General features: G+C 42.0%; 1 protein-coding gene across 1 annotated transcript; it reads right to left on the minus strand.

Annotated features, from left to right (window-relative positions):
- Positions 1-616: 616 nt before the first annotated feature.
- Positions 617-19,394, minus strand: LOC308382435 (desmoglein-2.1-like; the record flags this gene model as incomplete). Its single annotated transcript, XM_080860162.1, has 15 exons — positions 617-637; positions 10,869-11,795; positions 12,253-12,582; positions 12,759-12,844; positions 13,211-13,462; positions 13,937-14,158; positions 14,323-14,465; positions 14,643-15,259; positions 15,391-15,576; positions 16,200-16,334; positions 16,524-16,693; positions 16,888-17,026; positions 17,508-17,663; positions 18,376-18,492; positions 19,347-19,394. 15 exons carry the CDS (start codon positions 19,392-19,394, stop codon positions 617-619), a joined length of 3,549 nt encoding a protein of 1,182 aa, XP_080716288.1.
- Positions 19,395-24,644: the final 5,250 nt, after the last annotated feature.

Raw genomic sequence — 24,644 nt, forward strand, 5'->3', positions numbered from 1 at the left:
TGTTTCTGTGTTTAGCTGGTTCTCACCTCTCGGTCAAGGATTGGTCTCTTCACAGTGATTTCTCCTGTGTTTTCATCAATGGCGAAAACATGATCCGACCCTGCAGGTTCTTGGCTCAAGATGCTGTAGGCAATCTTTGAATTTATATCTCCCTCCTCATCAGCGTCGGCGGCAGTCATCGTTGCAACAACGGTACCTGGTGCATTCAGTCATGTGGTGAGTGCATCATGAAGGCACACCATCATAGGTGAGCCTTCAGTATTTTAGAGAACTTAGAATCAAGATTTAGGAGCAACAAGTCCTTCTTACCAACTTGGCTGCATTCTCTGACTGATGCTGACAGGGGCTGGAATACAGGTGCGTTGTCATTCTGGTCAAGCACCATTACACATAAGTCAATCGGATTTTCTGCCAAGCTGCCATCAGTGAACCTTGCGCGTGCCGTTAGCTGCGGAAAAAAAACATTTAACCTTCCACTTCCATTTTTTATATTAGTATTTGAGTTTACTGGGTTGACCTAAAACATAAAAACTTACATTGTACGTATGATAAACCTCTCTGTCCAGAATTCCTGTTATTTTAACAAATCCTGTATCTGGGTCCACAATGAAAAGGTTTACTGGTGGTTGGTCTGCACCTTTTCCAGACAAAGAGTACTTCACAGATTGAGTGCCTAAGTCAGAGCGAACCTGGAACAGAATAATTGCTCTTAGTTTTGCTAATGTGTAATTTCATCAACAGTGATGATTGTTGTCTTATCCGAGTTATTCCAACCTATCACAAAGATTTTGGCAACTTGAGTTAATGCTTTGTACACAGACATGGAGTTTACAAACAGTTGGTTGCCATATATTTCAGTGGATACATTTCAACCAAAAAAAGAAAATAATCTGATTAGAATAGTCTAAATAATTCATACATCCTTACATCCATTCCTGAATATGCCTTTCATCAGTATTTTAAGCCCTGAAGCACACTGGACAGGGACACAATTGGTCTTCTTCAAGCAGACACACTACAGATATGATACCCACATACAGACAGAGAGAGAGCAGTAGAACACTCTGTATCTCAGAGTTGAGGTTCTCTTACTTTGGCAATAAAGTCTCTCTTGGTGTAGTCAACGTTCTCCATCAATTTGGCTGGAGGGATGATCCATTCTCTTTTCTGCCTCCTGAGTAGACCATTCTTCCTCGCTGTTGCTTCTGCCTTGAAAAACTTAAGAAGAGAAACAGATGTGCTCGTCATTTTTAATGTCTGTCATCATTTATGCAATAGTTCTTAGACAAATTAGGTCCAAGATTAGTCTTGCATAAGTTTCAAACAACATTGGATTTTTAATGGAGGATATAAGAATGCATGTCTGTAGCACGCCAAGGTTTTGTTATTTTTGTAAGACAAGGGCAATGAGATCTACAAAGGGCAGGGTAGTTGCCTGTTTTCATTACAGCTAGCATGGACACTCCTCTTCCAGGTGTGCGTGCATGTCTGGAATGATGATTTAGATTGTCTTGTTCTAGGGTTTGTGAATATTGTTTGTGAGTTCCTTTTCCATTCCCAACAGTACCAAGTGCATGAGTTTTATATGCATGTTGCACACATGTTAAAAAAACGTGTAGCCCGGTATCTGTACTATAAGTCTGATTTGATTAAATTAAAATAAAGTGTTTGAGTTTGACTCTGCTTTGGTAAGTCCGAGGGAATTGTTGTATATTTACAGCCATGTGATGATGTGTATGGTGGTGTGTGTGTCTTACAGTTTATGGTGAATTTTTTTTTTAAAAACAAGGTTTTTTTATTGCTTTTTAACGCACAGATGTAAAATTGTACAGTACAAATATGAATTCAAGAGTCAAAGAGCACAAACTCCCACCACCCCACCCCCTCCCACACACCCTCCCAATCCACCTCCCTTAACAAAACAGGCATACAAATACAACTCAGACACACGAATCATAAGCACAGTAAAGATGAACCTAAAACAAACACACACAAAAAATAAAAATACAAATACAATAATAATAATAATGAATAACAATAATAAAAAACATGGTGGACAGAGCATTGGTGGTTAGCTGCATAACAGATTATTGAAAGGAATAGATATATGTCCTATAAATACTAGGGCAGTGTAGAAGGAGTATAGGATACCAAATCATGGGAGTGTTTGTAAGTCAGTGAAGTATTGTATAAATGGTTGCCAGTGCTTGAAAAATCTACTTGTGTCCCCACGTAGAGTGAATTTGATTTTCTCTTATTTTAAGAAAAACATGAAGTCTTTCAACCAGACAGATACAAGAGGGGGCTGTGGTGATTTCCAGTTAAATAGAATTCTACGCCTAGCCAGTAGGGTGGTGAATGCCACAACATTTGCATGGGTCTTGTTTAGAACGTGTGGGGTGGGTGAAACACCAAATATGGCTACAAGAGGGCATGGTTCCAAAGTGATTCCTTAAATTTCTGAGAGAATTTTAAAGATGGAGATCCAGTAATGCTCAAGTTTGGGGCATGACGTATACACATGAGTCAAGTGGCAGGGTGTGCCTCCACACTTAACACAAATGTCCTCAGTGTCTGGGTATATTTTGGATAGCCTTGAATTTTAAATTTAATCAGGCCCAAACGGGCACATGATGACGATTTACGTATTCTGTTGATGGCTCTCTCCCAGAAATCTTCCTCAAATTGTACGCCCAACTCCTGCTCCCATGCAGCAGCGATTTTAGAGCACTGCTCTGTGTTAAATGATTATGGTGACATTTTTAACCCAGGGAAAGATTCACAGGCTGTCGGAGACACATGATGCAACATAAGGGTGGACTCATCATCAGTAATACCAAGCCCTCTTGATGTCTGGAACTTCTGCTCAATGCATCTGGACCATACAATAACATCTGACATGAGCCACAGGCAGCAGTGTGCTCACACATACTGCACAGGCCTCCCACATATCACATCACTGTGCTGTTAGACTACACCTGCTGAAGCTGCAGTCATAGCAACCTCTGCCATCTAAAAAAAAAGGCTAATTCCTGTTAGCCCCCATCTAATCTCAAACAGTGGTGATGAGAAAAGTGAGTCGGATCCATGAGCTCTGTGCTCATCAAATAGCCATAAACAAATCCCATGCATATAGTCACATTTTATGAATACCGACTACTAAAAGTTATGCACATACTTGTTTAAAACTGTGCTATAAAGGCCATGACCAACTGAGAACATGTAACCAACTGTACAATGACAAGTGAAGACAACCACATAACCCTTCAGTCTCAAAACATTAGTGAGACTACATCTGGTTTCTCCAAAGAATAAATGTCGCACAGACAGACAGAAAACAAGTTTACTTAAGGATCTCTGACGCATATAACACTCACATAGTCACTCAGTCAACAACAACTGGTCCCTGAAACTGTGGAAAGACCCTGTAGCTAAGGTGTGGTGTTTGAAGGAACCAAACTGTCTGTAGTAATCCTGTCACAGTAATTATCCGTGGGAAAATTACCAAATTTTCCAAGACTAGGCCTAGCAGTACTGACTACAGAGGGGAGAGTAATAAAAGTAGTGACAAGCTTTAAAGATTTTTAGATAAAACATGACATGAAATATTTCTGCTGATCACATGGTTTGTTTGACCAGGGTACAGGTGTCTGATTCTCATGACATCAGCATTCAACTTCACCATCCATATACCACTGCGCCAGTCGATACTGTGAGTGCATCTGCATGCCATGAATATAAGTTCACACCTCAGTCATAAGCACAAGCTAAATGTATTTGCCTCCCCACTTTATCTTCCTTAGAAGATATTTGTCTGCGCCGGCACACCTGTGATGGCACACCTACTTGGATTCATAGGGACTTGAAAGTATGACTTTACCGTATGCTACATCTGTCTTTTTGCACACGTTATGTCACACCCATCTCTTGGACAGAACTCAAGACAAGCTCTCTTATAAAATGTCTTCTAATTCATTAAATCATCAACATTTTGGGAGAAGAGCACATCGCACTTAGCCTGGCCATTACCAGCCTGTGACTCCATTTTATTCCGTCTTTCAGCCTGAAATCAATTCAGGCGGAAATACGTAGGCTGGTGTCACCAGGCTACATCGCACTGCCTGCCAGTCATTTTGGAAACCACAAGCAATGATAATGACTGTGTGTGTATGTGTCAGAGAAAAGTGGTTAGTCATTTTTCAGTCAGTGATCATTAACTAACCAAGTAATATTGAGTTGATTTGACCTCTAGTTCATTCCTTGTTAATGCAAGATCTTTCTTTTATAGGCCTGGTAGTTTACTAGTGAAGGTAAAAAGTGAGGTAGAAACGAAAGGATAACAAGGAAAAGATACTTCAATGCAAATGCTTGCCAGCCAACAAAACAGAGCCTGTTTGTTTGCAAGTCATGAATCTTCTGGGAGACGGGTGCAGAGAGGGGGGTTGGGTGGGGGGTTGCGTTAGAACAATTTGTCCGTGTGGGGAGTTTTGCAGATGAAGAAGCACGATGAAGAAGCACTGTTGTAACCTTACGTTTATGCTTCAAGGTGCTCGAAAGCATGCCTAAAGGAAGCCCAATGTAACAAACAAAGTCCCTCAAATGTGAGACAACAAAAAATATTCACATAGTTTTACCCTCTTGACATTTAGGAAATGAAAGACATGTGCTTGGGTTGCCCACATTTTAATTGAATAATTAAAGACCACCCTTTAGCCCATCTCTCACTAATTAAGCTGATTGTAACATGAAACATTATTCATAGAGACAAGAAATGATCTTCCCCCAAAGACATGTGTGATTTGCGGTGTTGTGTAACACCATTAACCTCTTGAGTGGTTAAGCACTTTTTAAACGTTTTTTGAGAGTAGTAGCCCCCTGCTCTCTGTCTCCAGTGACTCTGCATGTTGGGATATGACTCCAGCCTGCAGGCAAATACAGTCCTCAGAGATCTTCCAGGCAGACCAGAAAGACAGTTGAGGCATTTTGTGCCAATGTAAACTCTCACGCGCACGACAAACTCCCACATTCTCCCTCTTTCACAGCTACCTACACACATGCACACACCTTAGCTACATTAAGCACATGCCTACTATTTTTCACAGTCTCATCATAGATATTAAACATATATGCTATTCTTGTAGTCTATAGGTATAACTCATATATTTTGCTGTGGTGTGAAGGATATATTTAACAACCTAGATCACATAATTTGATTTGACAAAAAAACTGTCATACTGTTTTGTCTATATCAAAATAGCAGAAAAACAATAATGGTCTGGTAGAATGTGCCCTTTTTGCATTCCACAAGCGGTTTGTGTTCATAGAAATGAATGCCTTACAGCAGATTCTTTTACGGTCCCTGGGTTTACATAGCAAGTCCTTTGCAGGTTGCAGCATACCTTCTTGTTCAACGTCTAATTTTGGTGCATGGATATCCCACATGTTGCCAAAGCCAGAAATCAGATGGCCAGACTTGATGTCCATTTGTAGATAGTGGACCATATCGGAAAAACACGCTACTACTTTGATTACACATGGCATAGGGATTTCCCCAAATTTATGAAAGCAAATAAAATATGCTTGCTCAGTATAGTCTGGTCTGCAATAGCAGTGCAGTTAGGTTTCGGGTCATAAATTACCAACGCACAAACATATGCATTCACTCCTTCTCTCTCTAACTGCCACATACACACAGTTATGGAGGGGGACTACTCACCACAGTGAAACACACGATTAGAAGCAGGAGACAACCAATCCCAGCTGGCCCGCATGGAGCCATGGCAGCCTGAGGCAGAGCACTGGGCAGCAGTCTATCCCTCTCTCTTGCTCTGTCTGCTGTCTAGCTCTCTCTCTGGCTTTCACTTGTTGTTTCTGTCCTCTTGTGTGTGTGTGTGTATGTGTGTGTGGTGGGTGTTTCTATACAAGCAGCCAAAGACACACCCTTTACAACAGCTCTCACACACCCCTTGGCCCCCTCCCACTCCTCATCTCCCTTTACCTGTCGCCGTCTCACCGGCCATTCCTCTACCCACCCCCCCCCCCCCCCCCCCCCCCCCCCCACCCTTGTCTTTTCATATAGATCTCACTATCTTGTTCTGCTGCTGCTAACTGTGCTGCTGATAACTGGGTTGTCTATCTGGTTCTGAGTCTGTTTTGGGAGTATACATGTTTGTGTATATGTGTGTGTGAGAGAGAGAGAGAGCATGTAAAACAATACTTGTGACTTTTTTTGGGGTGTGTGTGTGTGTGTGTGTGTGTGTGTGTGTGTGTGTGTGTGTGTGTGTGTGTGTGTGTGTCTGTGTGGTGGGGGGATTACATGAGGGTGTGTGTGTTTTTGTGTCTAGGTTGAGTAACATGCCTGAGCGCTGTACCTAGCAGCAGCAGCAGAGGGAGGACAAAGGACACAAGAACAGCATGTGCTCTGTAAGACTGGGGACTGTAAGACTGACTGGCAGAGATCACATCAGTAATGCAGCTAGACTTTGGCCCGCTTAGCACTGAGCGCCTCTACCCTCCTCCCCTTTCTCCTCTTCCCTCTCTGCTCTTTTCATGTCCCCCTTTTCACTTTCTTCCAACACCTCCACTTCCACTTCAGTCTCTCCTCTCCTTCCCTCTTTATGCCTCCTCTCCCCAAGTTACTTCTTACCTCTTTTCACAGCAAGACCAGCCAATTGCCATGGGCCTCAAAACAAGCCCCCCAGCCTTCCCCCTAAATAGTCAGCCTACGGTCCCTCACATAGGTAGGTTTGCCACAGCTCTCCCCCTTCGTTCCTTTATTCTTCACTTCACTCGGTTCTTTTGTCCTTTTCTGTGGTGCTGTGTAAACAACAAAATTATTGACTTGGATATTTAATGTGTGGCATTTGTAGTTAACACAAGCTTGTACAGCTATATTGTGTATGACTGTGAAAATCAAATAACAGTGACCTGACTTCTAAAAGGATGATTAAACTGTGTAATGAGAATTTGAAGAAAAGTGAAAGTGCACAAATGTCAAACAGGTTATATATGATATTTGAGTGGGTTTAGGCCCTGCAGGTGTAGGCCCAAATGGGTGTGTCTGTAGAAGAGTGCAGCCATGTATGAAGGGAACACGCAAGACAGGCCCAGTAAATACATAGTTTTGTTGATGGATTAGTATGTTTGTGTTGCTGCATCTATGTCTGTTTGTGTAGGGGTTTGTGATCATAGTAATGTGTAATTTGCTGTTAAAACTTGTCTGTGAAGTGTTGGACACACCAACACTACCACCATTTGGCCAGTTGGGGGTGCTCCTTACGAGGCCATACCTCTGTCAGGTCACATGTCTTGCATTTCCCAGAGATCTTGGGGAATGTGAAGAATTCTGCAGCTTGTAAACAGCCTGAGTCTGTGGCCAGTTCTGGTTCGCAAATTCAGGACTAAGGTTTTGCTAATGAATGCATAACAGCCACAATTACAGTGTGCACCAGTAATCTTTTTTGCAATATTTTCTCAGTAGAGTACATTCTGACAAAAAGAAAAATATACCCTTGGGAGATACAAAACCGACTCATTTGCTGTCACCTCCTTTTTCTCTATGCACAAAAGTCAGACTTTGCATCTCTTCCCCCCAGACATATACTCATCTCAGTTTTCTATCTCTCAGGCAGAAACAGCTGGCTTTCTTTTGAAGATCCTCACATTACCTCTTCTCAGCAGGTGTTTCATCAAAGCTTCTCTGTGGTTGAAAGTGTGTTCACCAGGCTGAAAAAGGTGTTCATGACGCTACATTTGATTAGTTTGTGTATGATGGGACTAAGAGGCCACTATCCTCATTAACCTTGTGCTCAGCAGCTCCTGGGAGTTTGTTCTGCAGGTACGCTAACAGACACACTACTGTGGTTGAGTACAAACAGGGAGGGTCACAATATACTGTATATATATCCTCAGTACAGATTGTACAGAATTTTACCAGATAACAAAACAGTACACCGCGAATCGCTGTCTGAACTAAGGATACAGCACTGATTTATCCTTGTTTAGATAAAGTAAGTGTAGCATTTTGAATACATTAAACAATCAATCACAATCACCTTTACAGGACAGGGACATACATAAAGAACAAATGCACCTTATATTATTACATGTCCAGTGGTGGAGGAAGTACTGAAGTTTAGTACTAAAGTAAAAGTACAAGTACCCAGGAAAATAAAAGTAAAAGCACTACATCAACAATCCTAGGCTACTTTAGATAAAGTAAAAAGTACTTACTTTTAAATGTACTTTAAGTAGTAAAAGTAAAAGTACTCACGCAATGGGTTGTCTCTCAATGTCTAGGCTGTGCCATTTTGATAAAGAAATAGCTACTGGTAATAAATGCCTCTACAGATGTCGTTACTAGTAATAAGTATAAGCAACAACATTTGTTAATTGGAAAGGTTGGTGTACTTATTGGGCCTACTGTCTGTAATACCCTTCACACTATCTTACAATTCTGCGGATGACAAGTTATCTACCAGGGATTATTTGCAAAGTTAATACCATTAAGCCAAACCAATAAAGACACAATGTTATATCTTTTAATCTTTTATTTAATTGTAAACGTGTACAAAATGGAAATATGAAACATGAAAAACAAATGGAGTTGTTAAACTGGTCAATGCAGAGTTTTATGCTCTATTGATTGCAGTAAAGGAAAAAAACATATTGAGTAACCCAAGACTAGGCATTAAGTTTGCATGCCAGGCAATAACCACTCAATAAAAAAGGCAAATCTTCAGGTTAGCTTGACATTGCTAAACTACCAGCTTTATCTTACCACTACGTTAAATAAATAATCAAGGTACAATCGTGTTATTTTGCTGCTATTGCTGTATGTTAACAGGTATTTTACTAGATAACAGTATAAAATCATGTCAGTAACCGCATACGATATGCAAAAGTCATAAACATTAACTTAGCATAGCAAGAATCTCTTTAGCATTAACTGTTACTCTGCTCATTTATTTGGCTCTTTGTTTTCACCCTGAGGCTCTGTGCTGCGGGATCACACCCAAGGCTAAAGCCTAAGACTCTACTGCCACGTAGGAGACTACCTCTGGGTAAAGTGTGGATTGTTGGACTGGAAGGACAGCCAATGATTTCCTCACCCATCACCATTTCATCACTATGGGATCCCAGGACTCCACTTCTCTGTAGTCAGGGCTGGACTGGCAATCTGGCATACCGGGCGTTTTCCCGGTGGGCCGAGGTGCAATATGGGCCGAGAGTCCCGAATTTATAATTTTTTTTTTTTAATTAAAAAAAAATATATATATTTTTTTTTTCACATATAATGGTCTGACCGGCTGGCCCACGAAAGTAGTTCATGAGCGGCCCTATTGACACTGGGCTGGCCCAATCACATCCCCTGGGCTGACCCAACACCAACCCCTTTTGGTTTGGACCTGCCTACATAATGCATTAGGACGGGAAACAAACTCAGAGTGGCCCATGGCCTTGACATGCTTGACAAGCGCATGCTAGTCTGCGGCCCATTGGCTGTCTTCTTTAGTGACAAGGGGCTCGTCCAATCATATCAACAAACATCTTCTACCTTTGGCTTGGGCGGTGCACAGAAACGCACGTTTCGTTAGAATCCTCCAGTCCAAAATGGAGAGAAAGCGAAAAGAGGGTGCGGAGAAACTGCGAGATAAGAAGAGGCTTGCTTTTCAAGCCTACACTGCCAAATGTGCCAAAATATCGGAAATGTTTGCCACGGCAGGGCCATCATCAGGTACCGTGGATGAAAGTGATACTGGTGGCGACAGCCAGGGAGATACGATACAACGACCTACGGTAAGCTTACTGATCATGAATTAAAATGTCTCTAAAATATGTTTGACTTAGGACCTATGTTCTATGACCAAGTTCGTTTGCATTGTAAATACAAGACAAGTCTGTAGCTGTTGCTAGCCCTCAGCCTACTCTACTCTGAAACAGCCAGCCGTTAGCCTACACTCTATGTTGTGTGTTTGAGTGGTGGGCTATCCCCTTAGCCTATTGGTGCGCTGTGCCATGTCAATGTTCCGAAAGCCCAGTATTCCCACACCCTGGTATTCCGAAAATATGCCAATTTGTCCAGATAGCGAATTATGATCGCCCGTTATACGCTCCAGTTTGCCCCCCGAAGTTCAGGGGCGTGGTACAAACGTTAGTGCCACCTCATCAAGCGCGTTTCCTACAGGAGGAAATAGACTCCCTTCTAGGAAAGGGAGCAATACAGTCTGTACCTCTCGTAGACGAGAACAGGGGGTTCTTCAGTCGCTATTTTCTGGTTCCAAAAAAGGACGGAAAATATCGACCGATCTTAAACCTCCGTATTCTGAACAAAGCTTTAAAGTGTATGATGTATATTGTATTGTATTGAATTTAGATTAATTAAGACCACCACCTTAACACACAAACTCTTGTTGAACTCATAAAGTAGTAGGTTCAGTGACGTGCGGTGAGACAGCTGTCTTCTGTAGCTTCTGCGAGCCCATGAATCAATGTTTCGTTGGAATCATGATGTAACGTTGTTGTAGCGGGAATACAGCAATGCTATTTTCTAATTGGCAGGGCATATGATTCTAGACTTCGCTGAAGCGACTGAAACGGTGAATTTTGATCACATTCAGCGAAAGTTAACAGGTAAAACGGGAGAAAAATAGGGCGTCTTTAGGCCGTCCTGCCTAAAAGTAGGGCGTCCCATTTCTTCTTATTTTTTTGTAGACTATAGGGCAGACGCCCTGCTAGCTAAAAGCCTGGTTGGTGTGTAGACATTCGAGAGACCAAAGGGTGTGTTATCGAATTAAGTGGGCCGGTCTGGTTCAAAATGCCCGGGCCGATTTTTTGTCCCAGTCCAGCCCTGTCTGTAGTGAACCTACATGTTGCTCCACCAGCACCAAACCCTGTGCCCCCTGAATGTGCCCTCCCTGCCTCACCACCAAACCCTGTGCCCCCTGAATGTGCTCACTCTGGGACATCACCAGCCCCTGTGCCCCCTGAATGTGCCCTCCCTGCCTCACCACCAAACCCTGTGCCCCCTGAATGTGCTCACTCTGGGACATCACCAGCCCATGAGCACCTTGCAGCAGCCCTCCCCTCTGCACTAGACCTCCTCCTTGCATTAGACCTCCCCCCTGCACTAGTCCTCCTCCCTGCATTATACCTCCCCCCTGCACTAGCCCTCCCTGCATTAGACCTCCCCCCTGCACTAGCCCTCCCTGCACTAGACCTCCTCCCTGCACTAGACCTCCCCCCTGCAGCAGCACCCTCTTTGTGGCTGCCTGGCTCCTGTTCACCAGGATCACTCCCTGACCCAGACCCACTGGGGGCCTCTCGGCCAGCAGCACTGTGCTCTGAACATGCGGCTCAACCATGTAGTACATGGGCTGCTGTTGCACCAACACAGTCTGGGTGGGCATGGCCATGGTCTCGCACAGTTGCATCCTGGGAAGAGTTGCAGAGCTACTGAATGTCCTGCAGGTCTCCATGGTTTCAGCGTGGACAGAAGGGGCAGAAGGAGGAGTAGGATCCTTGTTTACCTTTACTGTGCTGACAGACATGGGACTGTCTTGCTTAATGTTGGCTTGCAGCGATGTTTCCATTTGTTCCACTATCGGTTTTGGTGGCTTGCAGATCTGGGCAAGGGTGGTAAACTTTTTACCCAGGTCGTCAAGGAACTGGAGGTCATCGTCAGAGCCCAGGAGGCTGCAGCAACCCACAGAACCCGCAGGAGATCCTTTCCCTTCATAGCCATATTCCAGCAAAGTGTCCTTCTCTGGAACCTGCATAGCTGTGCATGCTGCCTTCTATAACACACACAGACATATACACACATAACCTACACGTTCAATTTAACCGGACCAAATAAATAGGGGGATTATTTCTTAATAGGGGGATCCTCTGACCATGTCAATATGTAGAAGTCTTACTGTTCAATCCAACTCTATCTCACTTTACTTTGCCAATGTAAATATTGAAGATGAAGACATACTATAAAGTAGCTTTTTGGAGTAAAAGTGGGAGAGAGCTGAGTAGAAGCACGAGTTGAGTTGGCAATAATATATCCTGTAGCCTCTTTGGTTGTTTTAGGCTACAGATGTTTCATCTTGGGGGTGGTGTGGGTGTGCTCAGAATGTGAGGTGACACACCACTAAGAACCGCCACTTTGGACATCCCATAGGCCACTGCCTCTTCCCCAACTCATTACCAGTAACCTACATATGTGTACTTTGCTGTGAGACGCTCCCCGTCTATGCCTCTCACCTGGGAGAAGTATTCCATCAGGAGCCCTTCAGGTAGAGCGATATCTCCATATAGGGCCGACATGCCGGACTGCTGGTTGTTCTGCTGGATGAAGGCCTGGTGTGTTGAGCCTCTTTGGTGAGTGTTTAGCATATTTCTCTGGCCCATTGCTGCATACTCTGCCATGGTCCACATGTCTGACTCCACATGTTGGGTTGCTTCAAACCTGCTCATCTGCTGCATGAGGCTGTAGCTGCTGCTGGACATTTGAGTGGTTTGCTCCACTGCTGACTGGAGGGCCACGGGCGCTGCCTCTGAAATAACTAAAGGCAGTAGGTGTATGGGGACTTCCTAAAAACAAACAAACAAATAGAACAAGCATTATGTATTGGAATTACACATAATAAAATCTTGTTAAAAAGATATCAGTAAGTATTCTTACTATGCCTCCTAGCACCAAGTAACATATAGCAATATAAAAGTATAAAAATATAAAAGAACAGTCAGGGGTTGTAGAGGTGCTTTACCTTGTCTTCACCCTTGCCCTCAATGTGGTATGGAATCAGGTACTCTTTAGCATCGAATGGCAGATCAATGAAACGAGAGCTGCCAGCTGCAGATCCACATTGGCAGAATAGCAGCAGGAGAGGGACCACTAAACACACACAATGCCCCCCCCCCCCCCCCCCCCCCCACACACACACACACATACAGATGCACACACATACACACAGAAGCAGAGAACAAAAAGAGATGTTAAACAGTTATTTGGACAGCTGTGCTGTTATAGGCTAATCTGATACATTGCCATACATTGTTTTATCTAACCATCACATCTTGAGTTTCAGAGACATTTTGAGTTAAGAGGCAGCTGACACTTCACTGCCACCCCAATAGCAAGGCTAGGCACACAGTGGATGCTGGGTATTTTAACCCTTTGTGGGTTTGTGTTTACATGTGTCTATGTGTGTTGACTTACCCAACAAGACGACCAGCCCTGTCAACAGAAGGCCAATAGCAGGAGCCCCAAAATTGACAGAGGAGGCAGATGGGGAGGAACCATCCAGATATCCCCTGAGGCTGCAGCTAGCTCCGTCTGTGCAGGTACAGACCTCCAGTTCCAGCGTCTGCTTGTCTGGACAGGACAGGCCCTGTGCATCAGACACGTCCACCGTGATCTTGTAGATCCCTGTCCACAAGAGCTCTAGTGGACGCAGTGCCACTGTTGTGTCTGCCAAATGCAATGGAACACACAGCCATACTTAAAGGTCGGCCATTTTATCACAGCTTCGTCAACTCAAAGAAAGAAGCTTTCAATTTTCAATTCAGTTACCTTTTATTATTTACGTATATAGTGCCAATAACAATTGAAATTCAAAGCCTGAGCCCTCATCCCTAGCTCAGGGGGGACCCATCTGCCTAAGTTTGAGGGGGGGAGAAGGGGTTTGACTATGCATAATGAGTCAAAAGAAACCTCCAGAGGTGAGGTCACATGGCTCGGGACTTCTCTGTCTTGACTTGGTACTTCACTCAGCACTTAATTTTTAGGATGTGACACTTGTTGACCGGCCAACAATGACTTTGTCCCCCTCTGGGAGCCCCCATGGTCTGCTATGGTTGTTTTTGAATAGCAATGCCATCTCAGATATGCTTTGTTAGGATTTCTTTATAAGAGATTTTGTAAAAAGATTCTGAATGCCCTCACCATTGAGCTTCTCCATCTCCCATGGTCCTCTGCTCTCCTCTGAAATGATGGAGAAGTGGAACGGTTCTCCATTGGGACTGAAATCTTCATCAAAAGCGGACATGTACACAACTTTAGAATCCTCGCAGATGTTCTGGTATGTGCTCGTCAGTTGTGGGCAGTGGTCATTTGAATCCTGTACTTGTATGGCTATGGTACCTGTGGCTGTCTTGCCTGATCCATCTGTGTGAAATATTGAGGGTTAATCATGAAATCAGTTGGCAAACTAAATTGAAACTGAACTGACTATAACCATACATCCCCTTTCAGACAGACCACAAATTGGTTTAGGAACCCAACAGCAACTGACATTATATAGAATATACAGTATATAGCTTTATAGTCACCTTGGGCTAGACAGAGGACCTCAGCAATGTATGTGCCATCCACTACGAAGGGAGACTCTCGATCTGGCATCTTGTTGAGTCTAATCTCAGCCGTGTCCTCATCAATAACTAACCAGTTGTCAGGGTCATGTCCTTTCGCATACCTACACATTTGGTCAATTGACACAGAGTAAGAGCATTGTATAATTTAGAAGAGAAAACGTTTCATTGTTTAATGCCTCTCTATAAGATGTTTATTTGTCTGACCATTTTAAAATTTCATTATGGGGGATGTTATAATTGTTTGTCATGATGCATGATGATACTTTTCCGTTACTTACTTGACATTTTCCAATTCCTCCCCTGTATCTCCGTCTACAGCTGGGTACACAGCTATGACTGAGTGCAGTTCAATCTCCTCTGGGTTTTCTGACAGTGGCACATCTTTTACCCCAGGATCAAAACTAGGTCCATCTGGCATGTTGTTTACCGCAATTGAAATAGGATAACTTTTACCAGGTGGCTTTTTACCCGGTTTAGGTTTTTTGGCTGGTTTGGGCCTGGGTTTCCCTGGTTTCGTACCAGAGTGGATAGGTTTACCTTCAGGGGAGAAATCAATGTTGGGATGGCCGCCTATACCGCCGCCAACTCCTAAACCTAAGCCACCTCCCAAATCAGCATCCAAATCCAAATCAGCATCCAGACCCAAATCAGCATCCAGGTCCAAATCAGCATCCAGATCCAAATCCAAATCCATTCCAACACCCGGATTCACTCCGATATTGATCCCAGCACCAACTCCACCACCTGCACCAACACCAGCTCCAGCATCTAAATCCAAGTCCAGATCTAGGCCAAATCCCAGTCCAAGGGCTAAGGCCGTGCCATTGATGAATGGAGCGACATTCTCAATCTCCAACCCAAGGTCCAGCTTTTTGATTTTCTCGTAGTCCAGAGGCTTAACACAGAAGGGAAGGTTAAGTGTTATTTGAAGAAAATGGGAAGTCAAAGTTACGTCTGACATATTTATAAGCAAAGAGGTACTGTAGCCTATTAGGAGAGATCTGGGGGATAACACTGTAGCCCTACCTTAACCAGCTTCAGGATACCTTCATTGGTCTTGGGATCTGTGTGAATCGTGAAGAGACCTTCTTCATTACCAGCAACAATGTTGAAAACAGCCAGCCAGTTATCACTGTCCACTAAATCCTCATCGGAAGCTCTGATTCTCATCACCACCACATCCACAGCTCCTTCATCCACACTGCCCAAGTACTGGGGAGAGGGGCAATATGACATGTCTTTGAGCATTTATCCACAGAATAATAATATTGAGAATTCTTAATTTGTTGGTTAGGACATGTCACCACTATCTCTGCCTGGTGTGCTATGGGACACCGCCACGAACTTACTGCAAAAAATACATCAGCTACGGAATCTATGAAATTTCTCACCTGTGTGATATATTCTGAAAGTTAATTTGAAATATATCAGCCACAAACGTTTAACGCCTGTTAAAGGTCAAGTCTGTGATTCTGGCAAATGTTTGAGCTCAACAGCCAATCAAAGTACACCTCTCCCTTCCTTGTTCTTGAAGCAACATGCTGATTGGCTGAAATCTTGTCTGGCTTGGTTGTGTATGGCTTGGTTCAAGCCACTTTGTCTGTTTTCCTGTATACAAAACCGGACTCTGTACAAACAGCAGAGTTTATATTGGGCGCACACAAAGAACTCAGCCAGACAGCCAGAGGATCGTGAGCAGATTTGACAAAAAGCATATTGGATTACAATCACAGACTGCAACTTTAACAGAGTATTCCTAAAAATGTTCAAAGTACAAATATTTTAGTGATACTGTACATCCCTATTATAGGCCTTTGGGTTATATTTTACCACACCTCTTCTTTCTCCAGAGTAGGGACATTGTCATTGATGTCGAGTAGAGTAATCTGCACTGTGCCAGTGGCAGTGTTTCCATGTGGGGCCCCATCCAGATCCACTCCTTGGACAACCAGTTCATAGAAGTCGTTACTCTAGGGAGAGAATGCTAACTGTTTACATGATATTTTTTTATCTTCATTTTTCTGAACTCAGATGCACAGAATCACTGAACTGCATTCAAATCCTCTTGACGGTAAACTCTAATATGGTTTGCAATAGATATGACAGCAATCCTATTTTGAGGAAGTACAGAACCTCACTCAGCACCCAGCCAGCCTCACCTCGCGGTCCAGAGTTGGCTCTTTCACAAACAGCTGCCCTGTGTCCCTGTCGATGGAGAACAGCATTCCAGAACCTGCAGGCTCTTGCTTGACGATGCTGTAGGCAAGCTTTGAATTAATTGTGCCACTCTTGTCCTCGTCATGGGCAGACACATCCATTATAACGGTCCCTGGTGAAACACAGACGAGTCAAATGAGAAGAAAAAAAATCAGCAAATAGTGTCTACTAACAGACAGAATGTTAGTTGTGGAATTTGTTGTGGAATTGTCATTTTAGAGTGACAATTTTACATTACAATTTTACTTAAACTGTGGTTAACACTGGAGGAGATACTTTTACACACAAACCAGACAGTTTCCATACCGACTGTGCTGCATTCTCTGACACTGCCCCTGTGGATCTTAAACTCTGGAGCATTGTCATTTTGATCAATGACAATTATTTTCATATCAATGGCTTCCTCTGCCTCAGAACCGTCAGTGTACTTGGCAATTCCAGTGAGCTGTTTGAGGAAACACAAAACCCATTTTTTGAGTTTTCTTTGGTGAGTAATGTATTCATATTTTCTATTTAATTATTTTATTTGTAGTAGATGTTTGTTGGTGTCTGATGTCGCCTTGTGTAAATGTAAAACTCACACAAATGACACAAATAACTTTAGTAATGTAAGTTGTAAGGGTTGACCTGTCCGCTCAAATTTGCATGGTCTCTGTTTAACATTAAATCACTCACATCACTCCAATATGGGCCTCAAGGGGACAGTCAAGAGCTAACATGCAGATGAAAGTGGGTGGGGACCTTTGTAAATACATGCACAGTATAGTTATGCAGAGTAGCCTACCACCTGACGTGACATGCTAATGTGGAGTTAAAAGGGCATGTTGTGTGAAAACCCACGCATGTGAAACCAGCACCTCTGTAGACCAGCTGTAGATTCAGCAGATTCTATTTACAGTGTTGTTTTTAAGGCCGGAGAAACTTACATTATACTGATGGATTTCCTCTCGATCCAAAATTCTGGTGACCTTCACAGAGCCAGTGTCGGGATTGATGATGAAGGTGTTGACGGGTGGCTGGTTTGCTCCTGGTCCAATCAGGCTGTATTTCACTGGTCTCTTCTCATCATTGTCTGAGCGAATCTAAAAAAAAGAAAAAAAAACAGTGGGAAAGTCCTTGATTACAATTCATTGCACTTTACGTTGGTTTCAGCAAAATTCTCCTCATGTTACTCGAGCTGTCTGTCCAGTGTATGTGTGTTTTAAGTGGCAGGACCGCATAAAGTGTTAGTCCTGGATACGTTAATGGAAAACAGAAAAAGTGGTACTGGCCAAACCATACAAACAATCAACAACAAAGTTCTGCACTGGTGCTCTTATGTGATCTTGTTGCTATGCAAGGTTGTGCCCTTTTGCATGGTAGGGAGGGGTGCATTTGCTTGGTAGTTGAGCTCAAATATCAAGAAACTTTTACGAGTATTGAGGATGAGACCTTTCAGTGATTACTGCCTGATAGAAACCACTGACATTTTAAAGACTGGCAGGACTGGAAAGGAGACAGATTTTCAGTTTGAATGGGTGCACAGGCTTCATTACTTCAAATGTCTCATCGGAATTCTGTTTTGCAGTCATAGTAACCACAGAAACTTGATGAACCTGTATTTCATATTTGCATAAACCTGGGAAGTAAGAAGCCCAGTGCCTTGGGGCGTGATGCCAGGCATGTTCAGACTGATTAGAGACACATGCAAGGAAAATAAATATATATAAAAATGAGAACTCAGTGTTGATATACTAATTACACAACATGCCTTAGCTTAGTTATTTTATTCATACCTCACACACTGAAACCCACCTTGGCAATGAACTCTCGTTCGGTATAGTCCACGTTTTCCTCCAGTTTTGAGGGTGGTAGGATCCATTCTCGCTTGTGTCGTCTGTGGCTGTTTGCCTGAGCTGAACTTGTGCAGACCTTTAAGGACAGAAGCCATGTTAAGTTATTTCAGTTCAGTTTCTCTTCCCCATCTATAATGATTTTCCCTCTTTATAACATGCAAAGAGAGTAATGTCGTTACCTATCAGAAAAGCCTTGAAATGTAGGCCTGCTGATACATATTATACTGTGATGTCATATGAACAGGGCATCCACAGGAAGTAAAGCATACTACCTATACCTGAATTTTTGCTGAATGTGAAAAATACATGCGACTTTGGAATAACTGTCTAAAATTGCTTTTACATCTGGATTCTACCAACTTCAATCTAGATTATATTTTCTATTTAATGGCAGTAATTTTAACATGTGTGACCTTCATTCATTTTTTTGGCTACTATTCCCTTAAGGGCTTGGCGTTTCAACAATGCTTCCTTGTCAACCTTTCACTGTGAAGCCCTGTGTTTATACCCAAACTTGTCTTTCCAGTCCCTGAATGTCATTTCTTCTGGCCTTGATCTTCCCAGCTAGTTGTTCTGAGATTGTAAAAAAAAAAACAGGCATGTGGGCTCTCAAGTGTCCATGTACATTTCACCACTCTGACTGAGTGTCGGTCTCACTCCCCTGCTCCTGACCACCTCACTCCTCAGGCCGATGTAATACTGCACTCTATACCTGTCTTAAAGGGATTGTCTGTGATTCTATTCCAGTGCACCTTACCGGTATATACAATTCAGCTAATTGCACATTACAAACAAAATTCAATTTATCACTTGATTGATACGCGCAAATCACAAAGACACTCCTATGGATGCTCCTATGCTGTTTTGCTGTCATTCAGTCTCTTCTCATTACAGCAACCCCCAAGGGAGGTTTTACTATTACAAGCCTACAGGCAGCGACTTCCATTCTCTGACAAAGTAATGCAGCTCCTGTGTCATTGTTTCAGAGCCTGATGCAGTAAACAGCCCTCCACATCCAGCTAACGAGCTGATTTGCAGCCATTCCCTTGATGACGTCATCATCTTTTTTGGGGGGTGGTCATTTCATTACATGTTTCATTTCCATTACATTTGGTTTATCTGGGACCCTGATGACAATGCCGGTTTTAGCCATCCACAACTGTATTGCCCATCAGAATGGAGACAAGAAAACAGAGCCGTTAATAATTAACTATAACTGTTGGCTTTGAACATGTCATATGGCCCATCTGAGTCTTTTCATTGTGATGTTTGCAATGATCTCTATGCTCTTATCCACATCAAAAGGTCATATGTAGGTCCAAAGCTGTTTGCTCATAATAAGGATTAGATGGTCTGTATTTTGCTAGTATTCTGCCAAACCTGCTGAGGGTTTGTCAACATAGATACAATAAGACTAAGAGCTGGAATTTGCAAAATGGGGGAGAGAGAATTCTTGTCGTGCTGCTTAGGGTGACATACTTTGGTTAAACCCAACCTCAGCCTCAAGGCAAAAAAATATATGATTTATTAGTGAGTAATGATCCCAGTAGCTGTTGTAAGTTAGATCAAATACTCCAGTCAAATGATTGATGTGTAAGTCATCTATGTACAGGGGTGAATTTGAATGTAATTTCACATCAAGAATAGAATAGATTAGATTACTAGATTACACTGCCTTTGTAGTCTGTAGCATTTTGAGCATTTGTATTTCAGAAAAGATCACCAAAATGACATTACATGTACAATTCATTTATAATTCAACTCAATCAATTTAAACATTTACACACATTTGAAAACGAACTTGTTGCCTGCTAAGGTGCTGCCCCAGGGGGAGATGTGTTGGAACGAGTCCAGTGTTTTATAGCTCTTTTACTGCATATATTCCCAACATCTGTGCCTGGCATCCATTTGTATCACTAAAACTCTCATTAAAGATTTTTGACAAAACTACCACTGACAAAAAGTACCTTTGTGATTCAGGGATTGGCTAGAAAGGCAGCCTTATTAACTTAAAGTAGCTTTATTTATGTATTGAATTAATTTCCTTAATGTTCTATTTTTACTAATTTACTATTTAAAAAAATAAGTTAATACATTTACTTAAAGTGAATAAATACTAAAACCAGTGAGATACATAAAAAGCATGCAAAAATCAACACCAGGAGAGCTTGGTGCTTGGCAATGTAGTTGATGGTGATCAAAACTAGTTTCCCTTTAAATATATTTATGCATATTCTATCTGAAATATACTGCTGTAATGCTCCTGAAGAAGACACAATTAAAGATGGAGAGATAAAGGATACCCCTGTAATACATTAAGAAGTAATTAAGTCAATTGAAATGAACTATAAGGCCTGGATGTAGCTGGTGATTTCTTTCTTTGGTTTTGAGATGTTGAATGATAGAGTATATTTTATTTTGACATAATGGTGTTTCTTTTATTTAGGATCCTTAATCTCATGTGGTTTTAGGTGTATTTAATAATTCATTTTTAGCTCTTCTGGTCAATTAAATATGTTATTTAAGTCTCTCTTTTTCACTGAGTGTGTGTGTGTGTGTGTGTGTGTGTTTGTGTGTGTGTGTGTGTGTGTGCCTGTGTGTGTGTGTGTGTGTGTGTGTGTGTTTGTGTGTGTGCTACTTACCACAGATATGGCCAGAAGAATCAGGGCACACACTTTCCAAAGCCTCATCTTCACCTGGTATCCTGCTGCGCCCCAATACTTGTCCACCCTCGGCTGTTCTTCTCTCACTACCCCACACCTTGTCAAGGCTGTCATTTAAGTCCCACTGTTGCTCCTCCTCCTCCTACCCTTCTCCCCCTTAATCTGCAAAAAAGGTTGAACAGAAAATAAACTAAACCAAGTATGTACTTGGTTCCTCCTATCTAAGACCCTCCCCTTCCTTCAGATATGTTGCCATTCATACACATACACACACACACATGTAGATTTACGTTCATTCATTTTCAAAGGTCATGCGTCATCTGAGGCGCACTATGTTCTGCCATGTACTGTGAGAACAGAGCGGGTCAAGGAATGTATTCATAATTGCTTAGGCACTGCTTAATAGGTCCGCCAATCATCTGGCAAAGAACTTCATCCCCCTCGCCCCTGAATTGAGTTTACAAATAGAAACAGGCACATCGTTCTTAGTTGATGAACAGTGCAATCTTTAAATATAGATCTAGCTATGTCATCAAGGGTGCTTAAAGAGTGTCAACAAATAGGCCAAAGAGGTCACTCGTGTCTTCAGCATTTTTGGTTAAACATGTACCTTGAGTCTGTGTGCACATGCATATTTGGTTTGACAAATACATCAGCTATGGGATAAAATTAGTAGATGACACAGTAGATGAGTTCTATTGGGCACAGTGTCATCCCCATCGCCATGACACCTCTCCACCTGTAGTGGAATAATAAGCACTCAAGCCAAGAATAATAAACCCCATTCATCTCTGAAAGCACACAACTTGTTTTATACAACATACTAAATGCCACTCAAAAAGCCCATACCAGTTGGCACCCATGTTTAAGACCTGTCAACATCTTTCACATGAATCAAGTACGCCTCAAGTGATCAGTACATCCACCATCTTATAAGTAGAACTTTAAAGCAATCCTGTCATTCAGAGGACAGGGAAACCCTGCTTTAATATAAGTATGTACTCTGATACTATAAGTAAGAATAATGTGTGAGTGCCGCACAGGATTCAAAATGTTTAAGACTAATGCTTTAAGCTTCTGATTGGTTTGTCCTAGCGCCACATATTTCTGATGCAGTGTAGCTTTGGTCTGGCTACAACCCAGCTCCAACCAAAGCAGTTTTACCGTCAAACTGGAGCCATAGGCATAGAATGTCAGGGCAAACAGGACAAAACTGCCTCTCTGTCCAGTCCCCCTACCTCCCTTGATTGGCTGTTTACTGATTCCCCACGTGAGACAGCAGAGGGAGGATGTGAAAATTCGCAAAAAGATGGACGTGGACAAAAGCAATTACTGCTAGGCGTCTGTTGAAACAAACATGGATCTGTGAGCACTTTTACTAACTGCAACGTCTGGGGGATTCATTCTGGCATGTTTGACCATGTTGTTTTTAATAACCAAGAATATTCACACATACAGGACATTAACTTGGTGTGGTTGGTGCATAGGACATGAAACATATAGCATACTGACAAAATAGCAAAAATAAGAATAAAAGATAAATGTTATACAAGAAAGAAAAATGTATGAATAATAATACATCATCTGGACACCTGCAGGGCTAAGATGCAGTGATAATACAGTATGGTGCCTAGCTGAGGTAATTTACTCCAGATCCTTCTCCGTCATTGTGGACTTTTATATTTCAGTGTAACCTCATTGAGTGTTAATCCAATCATCAGTAGATAATCCATTCTGGATCGAATTAGTCAGAGGAAACTCTGACTCAGATTTCACTGAATAGGAAGGGAATGATACATTTTTAATGGAACTGCTTGCATTTCTCATTGGTGATAATACATTTAGTATATGGCCTGGGCTTCATTCAATGTTCAATTTCTTAAAACACAATAAAAACAAAGGAGGAAATAAAGGACTTCCTCACAAACCAATCCAAGCCCTTTCTGATTGTGTAAACCAACTGACCATTCATTTTCCAAACCTCACTTTTCATTGCAGAGTGCAGAAGACAACGTTTTAGGTCACAAAACTGCTTTGATATTATTTCATCTAAAGTTAACCTGTCGACCGAGTTTCCTCCACGGTTTGCTATATGGTGACATTCTGTCAGTTGGCATGAGTTCCTGAGCCATGGCCTTTGATGATCTAGAAATGCCAGAATACTTAGACTAGGTGTTGCCTGAGTCAACAGATTTGTCATGTCAACATTGGATTACCGTTGATAGTATCTTTAGTGTGTGTATCGTTTGTGATAATGAAAAATGTATTTGTAGCTGTCGCGATGTGAGAAGGGATTGACATTCCCAAAACATTGCTATGTGTCACAAAAAAATGGACTTTGCAACTGCAGACAACTTCTTCATGCAGATTTCATATGCTTCATTTTTCCCCTCTCCAGATATTATGCTGTCATCAATTATCTCCATTGAGTGAAATATCATATATAATGAGACTGATTGTTCTATTCATTTGTCCTTTTAGATGATAGTTTTAGTACAAACCCAGTTTCTGACATTCCTGTTCTTTGAGTCTGTCAGTGTCATTGTTGTGCAAAACACAAAAGCTCAATAGGTTAGGAGCATGCTTGTTCACAGAACAGATACAGTAGAACATAGACTGTCACTGAAAAACCTCCCCTCACACAATTAAGGTCTGATTTATCCAACTAGAAAGCTAGAAAACCACTTAAGAGTGTTTCTGGGCTTCCTCTTTAGCTCTCAGCTGCTGCTTCTCCTTTCCTGTTGCTGCAACGTGATCTCCAAAACATGTTCGTATCAATGTATACGAAATATTGTGTCAGAGAAATTTGTAAATTTACAGTACATACAACATTTCTAAATAGGGTTACAAAATTCATAAACAATGTTACAAAATTCGTAAATTGTGCAAGAGGAGAAATTCATAACAATACATATGTATGGCTTGACTGCATTATAAGCCACGCCCAAATTACAACGTGAGTGAACGTCTGTCTCCTCCATATTGGATTGAGAGCTCCCTATTAATTCCATTGTACCAAAATGTGTGTAATTACTTGTGTTCTGCTTCATGAAGTACTGTTTTTCTGTTATATTGTTACAATTTACTATTGATGTCTCATTAAAAATGCAATCATAACAAGTTTATTTTACATCGTTAGACTTCAAAAAGGGTGTTTCTTCAGGGTGCAGATACCTATTCACTTTGAATGGGGTGATGTCATCAGCTATTTGTTTGACCTTTTTTTGCTTAGATTTTTTAAAACTTACCAAGAAGTAGACACTGCACAATGTAAAAACCTATTGTAACTGAAAAATACATCTGAGGGGATTTGCGAGGTGTCTGGGCCAACTATGTAATGTTAGTGCGTGATTGGTTGTTGACCTGTCAATCTCACTATAAACAGCCGTCACCACCATAGACATACAACATAAACGCCCCATTGACTGCTTCAGCCCGTTGCTGCGACATGCTAACATCACCGCCATATTGGAGAGGTGAAGACTGACCTGTAAACAAACACATGTAAATGGTGGAGCGGCGTTTAAAAAAAAAAAAAAAGCACTACAGCATTTACATTTCTCAA

Source organism: Sprattus sprattus (genome assembly GCF_963457725.1).
Source record: "Sprattus sprattus genome assembly, chromosome: 2".
Taxonomy (NCBI): Eukaryota; Metazoa; Chordata; class Actinopteri; order Clupeiformes; family Clupeidae; genus Sprattus; species Sprattus sprattus.